Source organism: Carlito syrichta, unplaced genomic scaffold (genome assembly GCF_000164805.1).
Source record: "Carlito syrichta isolate Samal-C Ts95f unplaced genomic scaffold, Tarsius_syrichta-2.0.1 Scaffold309768, whole genome shotgun sequence".
Taxonomy (NCBI): Eukaryota; Metazoa; Chordata; class Mammalia; order Primates; family Tarsiidae; genus Carlito; species Carlito syrichta.
The window spans coordinates 158,058-173,731 of record NW_007253864.1 but is presented as its reverse complement, the minus strand read 5'-3'; the positions used below and the strand labels follow the sequence as shown (position 1 = coordinate 173,731).

General features: G+C 37.8%; 1 protein-coding gene across 1 annotated transcript in view; it reads left to right on the top strand.

The window, feature by feature from the left end:
• The window catches only part of FTO (FTO, alpha-ketoglutarate dependent dioxygenase), a 244,836-nt gene that overhangs the window by 198,170 nt on the left and 30,992 nt on the right, over window positions 1-15,674 (top strand). The window contains exon 7 of the mRNA XM_008067756.2: window positions 2,808-2,927. Coding sequence (XP_008065947.1) covers window positions 2,808-2,927 — 120 coding nt within the window. The remainder of the gene's footprint in view (window positions 1-2,807; window positions 2,928-15,674) is intronic.

Below are 15,674 nucleotides of genomic sequence, written 5' to 3'. Positions count from 1 at the left end.
TGTAGTGGAGCCCACTTTTGAACCGATTCCAGAGCCCTTATTCTTAACCATGACACTATCTGCCTCAAAAGATAGTTAAGGGCTGAGTGTAGTAGCTCATGGCTATAATCCTAGCACTTTGGGAGGCTGAGTGTGAGGATCACTTGAGGCCAGGAGTTCAAGACCAGCCTGGGCAACATGTGAGACCTTATCTCTTAAAGTAAAATTAAAAAAAAAAAATTAGCTGATATGGTGGCATACTCTGTAGTCCCAGCTACTTGGGAGACTGAAGCAGGAGGATCACTTGAACCCAGGAGTTCGAGGTTGCAGTGAGCTGTGATTGCACTACTGCACTCCAGCCTGGGCAACAGAGTGAGACCCTGGCCCTTGAAAAGAAAAGAAATACACACACACACACACACACACACACACACACACACACACACACGTATACATACACATATAGTTGGACATCTGAAGTAGAAGATGAAGACATTACTTATAAATGTACAGGGCTCTTTCTTTACCCTATTGTTCAGTAGTCCCCAGATATGTCCTTCTCCTTGCTTCTGAGTTTTAATTTACTGAAATTCAGATTCTAGTGTACCCTAATAGGTTAGGTGAACTGTTTACATAAGATAATTTATTTCCTGGGTTACTGTGGTCATCAAGGTATATACCTTTTGTCGTCTTCAATGGAAATAACCAGTCAAAGATTGGGAAACCTTTTAGAACCTTTTCAACTCTCCCTGACTTAGGGTTTGATGCTGTGCTGTTAGGCTTTTCCTGTAAGTGTGAAGAAATTTCATGTGAAATTCATTAAAAAGAACTTATTTTTCTTGTAATAAATATGTTGTAAAACCTGTATCTTTTTAGAAGTTGAACTACACTTGTATTCATTTTCTTTTCAAAGTACTCAAGTTTAAGTCTACCCATTGTCTTTTAATACCAAAGATAAGGTTTAGCAACTATTGTTTTAATATTGCCTGCATTCCTTTTTTGTTTTATTTTGTTTTGTTTAAACAGCTTTGACTGAAATCAGTCCTACATATCAAACAAACATTTGTTAATGTAAACTAAAACCTTTTCATATGACTTGCTATTCTCAGGTTACTTATTTGAGCCATTTTCACCATTGTTAAATCTTCACAAGTTGCTTTTGTTTGCCTCATGAAAGTTCAATATGGATAAACAAACAAAAAAATTCTTTGTGGTAACAGGTGAAGATTATAATAGCTCTGTGTCTGTATATGGAACACGATCACCTTAGTAAAGCCAGATGACCTAGCATGAAGCTGTGATTACTGTACGTTTCTTTAGAGAGCAGTGGTAGAGTTTTTAGGATCAATGGAGTTGCACTTTGGTGGTAAAATTTGATTTTCAGGTAGAAGATGAGTGACAGAAGACATGGAAAATAGAAAAAAATTTCTTTTACTTCCAAAGTCTTAATTAGCCTCATACACACACACACACACACACACACACACACACACACACACACACACACACACGGATTATTTCAGTTGTGAGAGATGGAAAATTCAACTTGAAGTGGCTTAAGTAAAAAGAGCTTCAGAAAAAGCTTGATCAAGGGTCAGTTGATGTCATCAGGACTTGATTTTTATCTTTTCATCTTGTAGCTACTTCCTACAGTGTCAGCTCCATTCTTTCCATTTGATGGCAAAATGGCTGCAGTCTTTCTCCTGTCTCTTCTGACAGTTTTGGGATTTCTCCTGATTGAACATATACTTTTTTCCCTCAAGCCCAATTTTGTGACTAGAGAAATATAGGGCTGATTGGTGTAGACCTGGGGTTGCACATTTCACACCTGATATTGGAGTTGGAGCTCTAACCCAACCACATGGACTGAGATTAGGGAAAGGATGGATTACCAAATGAATAGTAGGATTTTGCTAGAATAAGTCGAATGCTAAAGTGGCAAACAACTGTGGTTTTCTACAGTAGATTCGTAGGAAGGAAGATACATTACAGGTTGAGCATTCCTGATCTGGAAATCCAAAGCTAGAAATTCTCCAAAATCCCAAACTTTCTGAGTGTCAACATGACTCTCAAAGGAAATGCTCTTGGAGCATTTCGGAGTTAATGTTTTCGGATCTGGGATGGATAATTGGTAAGTAAATAATGTACTTATCCCACAATCCAAAATACTTCTGGTCCTAAGCATTCCAGATAAGGAATACTCAGCTTGGACTGGTATTTTTGCTAGTCTTTTTTTTTAAACCCATTGTCATTTGTCCTGATTCAGTTGACAGTTGACAACTTGAATGACTTTGTAGGTTAATGCATGCCTTCATAATTAATTTTATATTGTTTGATGGTATGGGCTAAGATTATCACCAGCTCCTCCTGGCCCATGGGTAAGTTCTTTATTTAAAGAAACATAGGATTGATGTCTCTTAATATGTGTCTGTGTTTTGTTTTTAATACCAGTCTTTAATAAACACATTTAATAAAAATTTGTTTGATTATATCTTTCCTTTCATTCATAGTACAAGCTGCTGTATTATTTAGGATCTCAGCAGTTGTTGTTGATTGACTTATAGTTTCCATATATCTGACTAATAAATGTGATGGAAAACTATTCCCTAGCTTGAGCTTGGCTATCTTTCTAAGAGTACCTCAGTTTTAGGATCACTCTTTTCTGGGCTTCGCAGAAATGTTCTGGAGATGCCAAATTATATAAGGAACTCTGTCACCTTGTCTCATCCTATAACTGTTCAATTACTAGAGGGCAATTGAGTGATGAAGTCATTGTCTTGGCCATCACGAGGGCGTTATAACCACTACCTTGTGCTTATGGTCCATAGGTTGAGTTTGAGTGGCTGAGACAGTTTTGGTTTCAAGGCAATCGATACAAAAAGTGCACTGATTGGTGGTTTCAACCCATGGCCGAGCTGGAGGAACTGTGGAAGAAGATGGAAGGTGTGGTAAGTACCTGAGGTCTGGGGTTGTGTTTTGTGGGATACTGTGTTACGTAAATCCTACACTGCCGAATTTGAATTGGCAAGTACGTATTTAATTATTCCAAATTACTGAGTTAGGTTATTCTTGGCAAGGTAATGGGGAGAGTCAGGATTTTGTCAGTACAACCTCATTTCAGTTCAAAAAGCACTGATTAAGTGCTTTCTGGTTATAAGGCAGCATGCTAGACATATGCTAGGAAGTGGCAATGAGAGGATAACAATTCAGTATAATATCTAAAAGGTATTTGCATTTTTATACGTACCAGCTATATGTAGGCCCTATTCTAAGTGTTTTCCTGGTATTAACTTTTTAAACTCATACAACAATGCTAAGAGGTATAAAAATGTGGTGAGCTTATGATGAGCCTTAATTTACGGATGTGAAAACTGAGGGACAGGGAGAGTAAGTGCCTCTCTCATCCAAGGTCACTGAGAAAGAGGCAGAGCAAGATTGAAACCCAGGCAGTCTGGCTCCAGAGCTTGTGTTCTCAGCCACTGTCAGTCACTGTGATCAGTTTAACAAGAAGAGGGGCACAAATATCTCCAGGTATTACATTAGCTAAAATGAAGTCCCGTAATGGAGGTTTAAAAAAAAAAATCACAGTATCGAAGAGGGAGTATTAAATTCAGACCACCATAGCTGGCTGGGACTGTGGTGGGATGGCAAGTGTAGCTTTTGGGAGCCTTGGATGGGGAGGAGTGTAGTGTGATTGCCTAGTGCATTTGGGGAGGAACACTAGGCCCCAAGAACTGTGAAGACAGGACCAGATTGAAGAAGTAAGGTGTGACTAAAGCAAAGAAATGGAGAATGTGGTAGGAAATGCCACTGGAAGGCAGGTTGAAGCCATATGGAAGTCTTGAATCAAGTTGTAACGTAAATGGGTTAAGTAATACAGCAGATACTTGCATGATATTTACTTATTCAGTGTCAGGCACTATTCTACGGGTTTTCTATATAACTTCTGTAACTTTTATGACACCCCACTAAGTAGGTATAGTTTTTCCCCCATTTTACGAATGAGGAGGCTGAAGCACAAAGGGCTTATGGAATTTTCTCAAGGTTACACAGCTAATAGGTGGGGACCCTGGGATTTGAACACTAGGGTCCTTGCCCTTCACCACCTCACTGTTCTGCTTCCCAGCTGTTGAATTTGGAATGTAGTGGAAAAGTGATAAAAGCCTGCTATACTCTGGAGATTGTACCACTGTGTGGAATTTGAAATGTGCTAGAAACAATGAACTAATCTATAAAAATGGATAGCTATTGTTAATTCCTATTTTATTTTATTTTTAAAGCTACTTTATGGATGTGTGATTGATGTACAAAAAGCTGTACATATTTAATGTATACAGCCTGAGGAGTTTGGAGACAACTATACATTAATGAAACCACCACTGCAATCTATGAACCTCCAGAAGTTTTCTTTTGCCTTTTTATTTATTATTATTATTGTTATAAGAACACTAAACATAAGATCTATCTATCCTAATTCCTATTTTATAATAATGAAAATATCAAGTCACCACCCAAAGGCCCCAGTTTAAAATTCTGGGTCAGAATCCAAAAGTCCTTGCTTTTAAGACATCTTCTCAAATCTTTAAAGCATGCCTTTTTGTGGATACATGCCTGGGGAAGGAATGTTATAATCCTTCATTTAGTGTATTAATAGCATCACAAAAATTGATTTCTCCAAAGACCTAAATCAATGCAAAACTGAGCATTGTAAAATAGAATTGGAGTCAATGAAAAGCCTGAGACTAAATCTCCTTAGTTTGTTCTATTCCTAAACTAAGACTGTGTTGAATATTCTCCATTTTTATGGGATGCAAATATAAAGACAGCTTCAGTTTCAGGGAAACTTTTTTACCCATGGTGTTATTCTGATTTTGACCATTTACATTTGAGTTAGAGCCTTTTTACTTGATGAACCTTGGCTCTGGGACATCAGCTCAACGTAGAAATTGGAATCAGATAACTGTGAATTAGAGCTTGAGGACAAAAAAGAAAGAAACTCTTACTGATTTTGTAAAGAAAAGAATGGTAATTGCTTTAGTTTAAGATTTTGTTTTTCTTTTTAAGTAAAATCTTTGGTATTGTGAGCTTGCCATGTAAATTCATTTTAAAATGTTAGTAATATTTATGTATTTTTTTATTTGGTTGCAGTGTCACATTAGTTAGGTAGACGATCTTCTATTTATTTTTTCACTCTTGTATAAAATATCCTTTAAAAAAGAGTAAGCCTGTAGATGTTCCAGAATGCATTTCCTTGCAGTTGGTATGGCATTGCTATGTGTTCTGAGGGAAATCAGTGGCCTCAGTGTCTCTCCTCAGCATGCCTCAGGAAGATCATTATCCACAGAGTGAAGGTTTGGGCTAAGATAAAAGGGATGGTCCTTCAACATTAAATGTAAGCATTGCTTCAAGCCTTTTAAAATGACTTTTACCACATTCATAATAATTTATTTTTGCTATTGGAAGAGACAGGAGAATAATTGTTGGAAAGGTCTATAGTTCTGTGGCTCTGTTAGTGCAGTGCCACCTGCTATTTGTGTATTCGGGGCTGAATTGACACTGGCTGGTTAGATTCCTGCTTTGTGTCAGCCCACTTTTTATTTTTTCAGTTGCAAACAGTAGAGGGCAATGTTGAGCTACCAGTTTGAGGCCCCCAAGATGCTAACCTTTCAGGAAAATGCATACAAATGTACCATTAACTGTCAAGAATTATCCCTGTTGCTTCAAGTTAGCTGTAATCTCCAAGATTCCATAACACAGGAAATCAGTTGTGGGTTAACAAATTCAACAGCAATTTAACATAAAAAGTGCAGTGTTTGGTGCACATTTGGATTCTATAGAATTAGACTAATCGAAACAGCATTTCTGAATGTACTTACCTCGTTTCCAGGGACTATATTACTTGAAATTATTATCATTTTAGACAAATGATTCTTCTTTATTTTTATGCTGTTTTTCGAATTGTAAAATCATGTGTTGTGGAAAGATTTCTTTAATCATTGCATTTTGTCTGCTCTGCAACATAGCATCGATCTCTTCTGGTGAAAAAATAAAATTAAAAACCTCAGGCAATATGTGCATTCCTTTTCCCCTTTTGCTTATGACTAAAGCAACCTTTGACGGCCCTTGTACCAGGGAAGAGACTTGTGCTGTGATTTCTCTCTGTCTTTGTGTTCTTTTTTCATTTTGTGGTTAGAAGGTGTAGTCTCAGGAAGGATATAGAAGAATGAAAAATGAGCTTTGAAATCGCTTTTCTTCCATTAATGGTAATTGCTTCACATGTCATAACCAGTCACATTTTTCAAAAAGTTTAGTCAGCTGTCTCTAAAACTCCCCATCCTCTACTTCCCATTTCCTGTTCCAGCAAGCACCTTTTTTTTTTTACCACACTGTTTATTCTTGCCATTTCTCTCCCTGAGGATAGTTTTACTCTGTGCATGCTCTTGTGATGTAAATGTTAAACCTTATATTTGAATGACATTCTGATAAAATATCACACTCTCCCTGAATATTACCTCATGAATTTATGAGCCATTAAGCCCAAAGCAACATAGCCCTTTCTTATAACCCAGGAATTTAGCCTAGCCTTTTCCTTTCTCTTTGCTCCCTATTCAAGAAAGCATTATAACAATATAATACTATTCAAATATTTGTATTTTATTTTATTTTTTACCAACCCACTACTCCCCCCCACCCCATCCATGATTATTGTATTATGAGGAGACTCTTCAGGATAAGAGAGAGTTACCATTTGAAAGAAACTATACAAGCTTTGCTTTCTGGGTAAAGAGAAATATAAAAAGCTGAAATCTCCTGTGAGGTGAGGAAGTCTTGCTGTAGCTAGAGATTCAATGGATAGGCCATTTGTCTCTCAGGGTCTGGTATCGCTCTTCACAAAACTGACATTTATTTTACCTATAAAAATGTTTTAACACTATCAAATTCACAGTGATACAGAAAAGAATGCTAGGTGTGAAATCCTCTAAATTGATGACATTTATTCATTTCCTTTTGACCTTAAAAAAAGGGGAGGGGTCAATTTGGTATAATCCACTGGAAATATTCTAGAATAGTTTCCAGAATAAACATTTTCAAAAATACTAATGATTTATATACTGGAGAGAAATTTCTTCATGCTTTTTTCATTGTTTTTTCTTTTAGAAGGGAAAGTAGATCCTGATGGTTTTGAATGTTTTGAATTGCATTTCCTGTCCTGACGGTTCCTTGTGCTGGAATAGCAATGCATTTATATGGCAGTTGGCCTTAATAACCTTTATTGACTTTAGTGGGCAGGAGCCAAGACTGGATTATTTTAATGTATCCGTTTTGAAGCAGTGTAAAACACAACATATAATTATGTTAGGTAAGCTATAGGCTACATTTAATTCTACCCATTTATGTTAAAATTTGGCACAGGAGAGCAGAGAGATGTGGAAAATGAGTAGGTGTTTTATTTAATAATGTAACCAGTTTCTTGTTGTTAAAGTTTTAAGAGAGAAATGTACTAAAGAATGTAAAGGTTGTCCCTGACAAGTTAGTTGTAATAGTTTAATTTCAGGATGCGTCATGCCTCTTTCCCTGTTATTTTGGCCTGTGTAAATCTTCTGGGAAAGCTCATGCCAGAAGCCTGCCTATTGCTGTGTGGATGCGTCCTCCTTGGGGTAGGTTACACAATGACAGGCCGTGATCGGGCTGGGGAGCAGTTTGTTTTTGGAGAGATTAATGAAACTATCGTCGCAGTGCTTTAGTTTAAATTCTTTATAACTGAATACAGGAATAAGGCTGCTTTTCCATTTACTGAAGTATATGCTGAGTATTTTGGCATTTGCTAGTGTGTTAGAGTTCAGTTAACTAAGTACACTTCAAGTTTTCTTCTATGATTTTTGGGGTTGTGCAGAAGAAAGTATAGATATTAATTTTTGTGTTCATAATAATGGTTAAAGTCAACAGTTTATATATATGTGTGTGTTTATATACATATATATGTATGTGTGTATATATATATACATACATATATATGTATGTATATAAACACACACACACACACACACACACACACATATATATATATATATAATTTTTTTTCTTTCCCTTTACACTCTAAGTTGTATCAGCTAACATAATTGTCTCCCATTTTTCAGAGTTAGCATTTCTGATTTAGGAGCATAGTGTATTATAGTAATTTAGGGTCTGGTGTGAGATGTCCAGTGGTTTTAAATTAAAATTTAAATTCCTTCCTCTCTTTTTTACTGGGACAGTGCTGAGTGACTCAAGATAAGCACAGATTAAAAGCAGGTAAACAGTCATTATGTACCCAATAATTCAAATTCTGAAACAGGTACATGGACTTTTAGCTGAGGGGGGGAGTTACTTTTAGCTACAACAGCTTAAAATCTTTGGCTCACATTTTTGGTTCTCTTAAATGTGTTCACAGAAGGTTGGTTCTTTCTATTCTTCTTCCTACCTACCTACCCACCCACCCACTCCAATCCCCTACAGCTATATTGTCCTATTAAAAGTAAAATATCTGGGGGAAATTTTATATGTAATTTAACAATAAGTTTCTAATAAGTTTTGATTCCTTCTTTGATTGCCTTCTTAGAGTTTTCCATTTTCCCTCCTTAGTTGCTGCACATTTAGTAATGAATTTTTTTTTAAAAAGTGTTGTGCATCCTGTCTTTTGGGGGGAAAATTTACAATTCCAAGAGAATTCAGGCTTAAACCTCAAAAACAGAATGTGCATTGAAAGCACAAAGGACTATGTTTATGATTCTCTTTGAAGTGTTTTTGCAACTGGATAAGGAAAATTTTAGAAACTGTCTGATAGTGTTCAGGGTAAATACTTAAACCCCTTTAGAGAATTTCACACACAGATACTGTGCAGCAGAAAAAAGGGATACTTATGTTTCTTAAAGCTGCTACAGCCTACAGCTTTGTACTTAAAGACAGAGGTGTTGAATAGAATTCTACTGAGGATACATCCAGTGACAATATCTCCAAGAACATCAGAGCAAACCAGTGGGTAGGACTTTCTGTTTTTAACCCTTACATGAGCTGTGTGAGATTTGAGCTTTATTGACACCAAGTACTAGGATGTGCCTGGTACATTCCAGGAATGTTAAGAGGACTGTTCCCAGGGCCTCTGCTCCGCACACAATAGGAACAAGACGAAAAATGCTGAGGACGGTGACACAAAGTGACAGAAGCTAGGAAATTCCAAGTGAAAGCCTTGCCGTCTCTCTTAACTCTTGTTAGCATGTGGGGAGAAAAACCAGCATAAACAGCAAAGATTTCTGTTTTAGCCTTGGTTTCATAGGATTTGGCTAAATTTTGCCAACTTTCATTAAATACATACATGTGTGTTCATTTTCTATATGTAAAAATAGATGAATTCTGTTGTTTTAAATAATTTTAACTACACTAAAATTCAAATTGATATAAAGGTGTGAAGATCCTGCTACTTTTCCCTAAGGTGCTATTTTAGCCACGGTTGCTGGAATTTATTTCGTATTGCTTTGACTAGCAGACCAGCATAGCATTTCAGATGTGAACTTAGAAGCCCTGCTGCCAGATTGGGGTATCAGGAATTTCCATTTTTCCTGGAAAAGATATAACATAAACAAATGTATACCTTATTTCCTCTAGTTTTTTTGGAGGGGAGGTGAGGGGGACAGAGGGATTAGATTCAGCTCTTAGACTGTTATTTACCTTATTATAAATACCTTTGAAATAGCCTAAAAGAATCTTAGTCTATAAGAATGAAGTAGTGTAAGAAATAATATTAATAACCAGCAGAACTACAGTTTTGAAAGGGAAACAAGATTTCCAAAGGATGTTATGCCTTTTATTTGTAATATTATCAAGATGTTAGGATCTTTTCTCCCCAAGTTGATTAATGTTTCTAAAACTGTTACCTTTGAAGAGTATTGTTATGATGGTCAAATGAGATAGTTTGGAAAATGCAAAATACACATACATGCCAGGCATTACCAGTATTGATTTTAGAAGGAAGTGTGAAGGAGTCCATCATTAAAAGTCATTTGACTGAGTCTCCCTCAGTGATAGCATCCCTCCTCTTTCCTCACGTCCCTTCCTCTAGGACTGGGTTCAGTCCAGGAGCTAAAGGAGTTTGCAACAATTTAGAACTCAGTGGTCCTCTTGTAGTGTTTCTATCTATTGTGGATTAAATACTTAGGGAGCCTGGCTGGAAATCTTTCCATATTTTGCAAACGTGTCTCTGTGGAGAGGTGTGCTCCCAATGCCCAAAACTGACTTACCAGAGAGCTCTGGGAGCACATTGAATTAGCCCCTCTGTGCATTATGAGTAGCATAATCACCATCTTGCTCTCTCCTCATCGGCATCTGCACAATAGTGACTCTTTTTTAACCAAAGGAAACTGTGATGTATTTTCTTCTGTATTCCTGAAAGTACCTCTACAATCATTTGTAGATACCTTTAATACTATCTTTTCCCTAACAAGTAAATTGTGATTGGCTTTTATTTTTGCCTTTTCTTTACATGATCTCAGCTCATCTGGAACCACCTGTGACAGTCTCCATTGTACATATTTTCTTTATGTGTATAGCAGTCTAAGACAGATAATCTGTTTGTTTTTGATTGACAAAATTGACCTTCAAATAAAAATCTGGAATATTAGGGCAATATTTAAAATTAAGTTTCAGTGTTTTAGACATATCTGTTTTGGTTATGAAGACTTGGAGCTGGTGGTAGCTCGATGATATGTAGTCCTCTTACTTATTACTAATTTAAATGAGAAATTATGAAATTCCCAGAATCATGCTTCAGATGTTCTTTAACAGATGTTGGGGGATTAAGAGGTTTTGTATTTTATTTAATGACATACTCTTTTCATGCAGTTAACAGTTAATTTTTTTTTAAAGAATGGCAGTGGTAAGATATGCCAATGCCTGTAATAAATTAATATTTTCTTGGTACTGAAGTCTCATATTCTGGGCACCTGAACGTTGCTTGGGAAAGGTGGGCAGTGTCAGTGTCTCAAATTTAATATATCCAAAGCCAAACTCTTAATTCTTGAAATTCCCCAATCTTTCCCTCAGTGTTTCACAGTTCAGTAATTTGAACCATACAGTTGTCCAGTCTAAAACCCTGGCATCCTCTTGATTTATCAGTGAATCCAGTTGGCTCTATTTTCAAAATCTATTCACGATCTGACTACTGCTCACCACTTCCTGGGTTGCTGCCTTGGTAAAACCACCATCGTTTGTGGAAACAGCCTCTTAGCCAACCTTCCTGCTTCTACCACCCCATGTCCACCCTAATGAGAGTGTTCTTTTAAAATACAAGTCAGAACCGGGCTCGGTGGCTCAGCCTGTAATCCTGCGCTTTGGGAGGCTGAGGTGAGTGGAGGAAGGCTGAGGCGGAAGGATCACCGGAGCCCAGCAAGTCGAGGCTGCGGTGGCCAGTAGCGGCCACTGCACTCCAGTCTGGGCGACAGAGTGAGACTCCAACTCAAAAAAAAAAATACAAGTCAGGTTTTTTCACTTCCCTAGTCAAGCTCACTACCAAGTTCAGAAATCCACCTTCCTTGCGGTGGCCTAATGCCCTGCAGAATGAGTCCACACCTCCGAACCCCATCCCTTCTTCCTTTCTTCCTCCCTCAACTAGCTGCTTGACTGTGTATAGAAAATGGACAGCTCACTCCTGCCCAGGTGCTTTGCATTTGCTATTGCCTCTTTCTGGAATGTTCTTCCTTCTATTATTTGCATGACCTCACTCTACTCATGTCATTTCCTTGGAGAGAGTTTTCCTGACTAAACTTTCTTATGGTAGGAGAACCCTGCCCTGCTCTGCTCTGCTCTGCTCTCTCTACCATCTACTGTTATTCTGGGTTTTTTGTTTTTGTTTTTGTTTCTGTTTTTCTGAGTCAGAGTCTCACTCCCTCGGTGGAATACAGTGGCACAACCATGGTTCATTGCAGGCTCAAACTCCTGGACTCAAGCAATCCTCCAGCCTCAGCCTCCTGAGTAGCTGGTACTACAAGCATGTACCACCAGGCCTGGGTCATTTAAAAAATTTAATTGTATTTTTTTTTAATAGAGATGAGGTCTCGCTATGTTGCCCAGACTGGTCTTGAACTCCTGGGCTTAAGCAATCCTTCCATCTCAGTCTCCCAAAGTGCTAGGATTATAGTCGTCCACTGAACCTGCCTTATCCCATGCTTTTGTTTGGTGCCTGCCTCTATCTAATACAGTCCCCACAAGGGCACCAGTGACTTGGTCTGTTGTAGTTACCATTTTTCTCCACCTCCTAGAACAGCATCTGGTACATACTAGGTACTCAACATATGTTTGTTAAGGGAAAGCATTGATGCAAGGTCACTATTCTAGTCCTGCCTTTTTTTCCCACCCATGTCGATCAGCATGACCTTTAATAAATTCCTTTTAACGCAGTACATTGTCCTAAACTATTACCTCCTGCTTAACAGGAATATTTGGGGGTTAGTTTTGTTATTAAAGAAATGTAGTCTTCACAACAATACCCCAAAACATCTTTAACTTCTTTTTAGAAAAATATCGATGGTATAGAGGAAAGTCCTGTTTTGTGCCTTCGGCATTAATAGCTGAGAAGATTTAACAATCACTGGCAAACAACTTATGCAAATATGGAATTTTTTTTTAATGAGAGGAGTAAGTAGGTTATTTGTTTCTCAGACTACTAGTGTTACTAAAACATAGAATCATAGTGTTTTGTCTCATTTATTGGCATCCTTTATATTTTAGATTTCTTTAGTCTTAAAAAACTTAATAAATTGTCACAAAATTAAATGACTTCTTCAAAAAAGCTTGGACTTTGTTGTTTTTAATTTTCAAAATTATATAGAGAGAGCGGCATGCACAGGACAGGTTTTGGGCACAGAAGTAGGGAAATCCCTGAGGAGTAAACTGACTTCCACTAGACAAGCTGAAAACTGATTAAAATATTTATCATCCTTTGGGTATGCAATAGCTTTTGATGATGGAAGGCCTATTAATATTCATCTTTGCTACTTGTCTACACTTCAGACAGATCCCAGGAAAGGATGTTCAAATGACCAGTTTTCTTTCCTCACCAGGAGTCCTTGAGACCCAGTTCAGCTTGGAACCAAGAAATACCTTGTGATGTGATTGAGCTTTTCCTTTGGGGGATGGGAATGAGGGAATACAAACCAGGAGAGACCTTTGGACTGGAAAGCTTTAAAGGATTCCTGCTTTCTCACAGAAAGTCTTTTGCTAGGACAAAGGAAAAAGTTTGATCGTAATTCTATAAGCAGCAGAACTAGCATTGCCATCTGAGCACACAAAGCTGACTCCATTCCTTAGGTAAAGTCGAGGGATGGAAGCCTTTTAAGGATTTTGCCACTGGGAGCTGAAGATTTTCCTTCCAGTCTTCCCCATCCCCACCGCTTTATTGAGGAAGAAAGAGAAATGAGTTGTGTTTGCTGCTGATGCTCAGGTCTTCCGACTGGTTGTCCTGGAGTGCCCTGTCTCTCTTCTGTTAAACCTGAGACAGAGTTTAAATGCATATGTGTCCGCATAGCCTGGCATAAGTAGCACAAGGTGACCTGCTGGTGTTCTCAGGACCTACCTTTTAATTTTTTTTTCTTTCAATGAGAGAAAATGTCTGGCTTACTAATTGAGTTAATTAAGCTGTGTTGTTTTCTGTCTAGATTGGAATAACTTTGGTTACATTTTTGGGTGCAAATATGAGCTCTGAAAGAACTTGGTCTTTATATTGAGCGATCTGAAAAACCTAGAATTTGAATGGAATATTCTCACTAAAAGATAATGTGTTAAGACTCTTAGTTTCCATGTTTTAAATCTGAAAATTCAGAATCCTCCCCTTTGGCATTTTAGTTTTTATTATTCCACACTACTGAGATATTTTCATGGAAGGTAAACTTAAAAATGGACAATTATATAAAATATCTATTTTAATATAGTGATATCAGAAGAGAGGTATTCTTTCTTCATCCCAGTTGTCTAATCATACATCTGGTGCAGTTTGTACAGATAAGTGTGAAGTTATACAAAGAGCTAGGACTTATGTCTCCCAGGTTGATCAGGCACAAGGCTGTAAGTAATTCAGAGGAAGAAGAATTAGAGGGAAAGAGCAGACTCTGGCATAGGCCGTTGGGAACACAAAGGATTTTGATAGATGGAGATGGGTGGAGGGCAGTCAAAGATGGCAGAAGCAGAGACATCATAGTAGAAAAACACAGATTTGCTCACAGCCTTGATTAGACTGAATGGAGTATGGTTTGTAGGAGTTCAGCAGTGAGAGATAAGATTAGGAAGATTAGCAAGGACCTTTTTTCTAATGCATTTCTTTGTAAGGTACAGTCCTTTCACCCCTTAATGACTGACTTCCTATCAAAGTCATGCAAAGCAGGGCACTACACATGTGCAACTAAAAATAAAATGAAAGCAGTTTTTATCTTGCATTAACACAGGTCTTACTTGGGAAACAAGTCAAATTCTGTTGTTTGCACTAATTTCAAGACCTATCTGCATTGTGTATAAAGCAAACAAACAACAGTGTACATTTTCAAACTGTGAATTACAAATGAGCTTAGGCATTTTTCCTACCAAGTTTCTTTCTCCCCTCTGATAAATTGAATACCAGCTTAATAATTTTGGACTTTGGTCAGAGGCATGGCTTCCTGTGTGTGAACCACTTATAATTCCTTTCCTTGTTAGGAACTTCAGGTGCATTTTATTTTATCTTTTGCTATTGATATTGTGGTTTGGAGGAAGTGACATATTCACTGCCTCTTGTCTGAGTGACAGTCTTGAGGACACAATACTTGCATAAAAGTATTCTGAGATACAGCCAAAGTGTTATTCATGCATTGTTTGATTTGGTTCAGGATAGTGGGTGTGGTAATCTGTCTTTTCCACTGCTGAAATACAGTGGTTTTTTTTTCCCGCACGTATCTCCTCATTCTTTGGCTAACAGCTCCATGTCAGTGAGTGTACACTCTGTGCTGTCTGTATTTGCCATTGCGCTTTGAGATGTCAGTCACACCAATTGAAAGACCAAGTAAATGTTCAGGATGCAAGTGGTTATTGTTCATTCTGGTCTCTCCCACAGTCGCATGTAGACTTCTGCTAGATTCTCACTTTTCCCCCCTTATATGATGCTGTTACTTTCCAATGACTGGTTTTATTACTCTAGGGCACAAGATCTTAATCCTTGAGTAATTAATAAAACTCTCTGTTGGCTTGTTCTTCAGATTTGGGTTTCTGAAAGATCTCCTTTACTTGGATTCTGCTTAGGAATCTAGGGTCTTGAGTTAATTTTGAGGCCACCATTCTCCTTCTGTATTAGTGAGACAAAGAAATGATATGGGGCTACTGTTTCATTTTACCAGAGAACCTTATGAAAGTTGCACCAGTGGGGTGTGCTTCCCTAGAGAATGCCTTTTTAGAATGCCTTCTTTTTTGACATCTCATTATTCCTCATAATGCCAGGGAAACAGGTAACTTAGCTGTAGTCGTATTGGGCATTGCTTAATTTCCTTCAAGGCCTGGAACATTTCAGGTTTCTTTATTTTGGGGCTACCATCCAGCTAGGCTCTGACAAACTGAGGTCTGACTGCCATGGAGTCCTGGAATATCCATGTTGGGCGGGACCTGGGAGATGATCATTCCATTCTCTTCCTTTTTGGAAAAGAAGG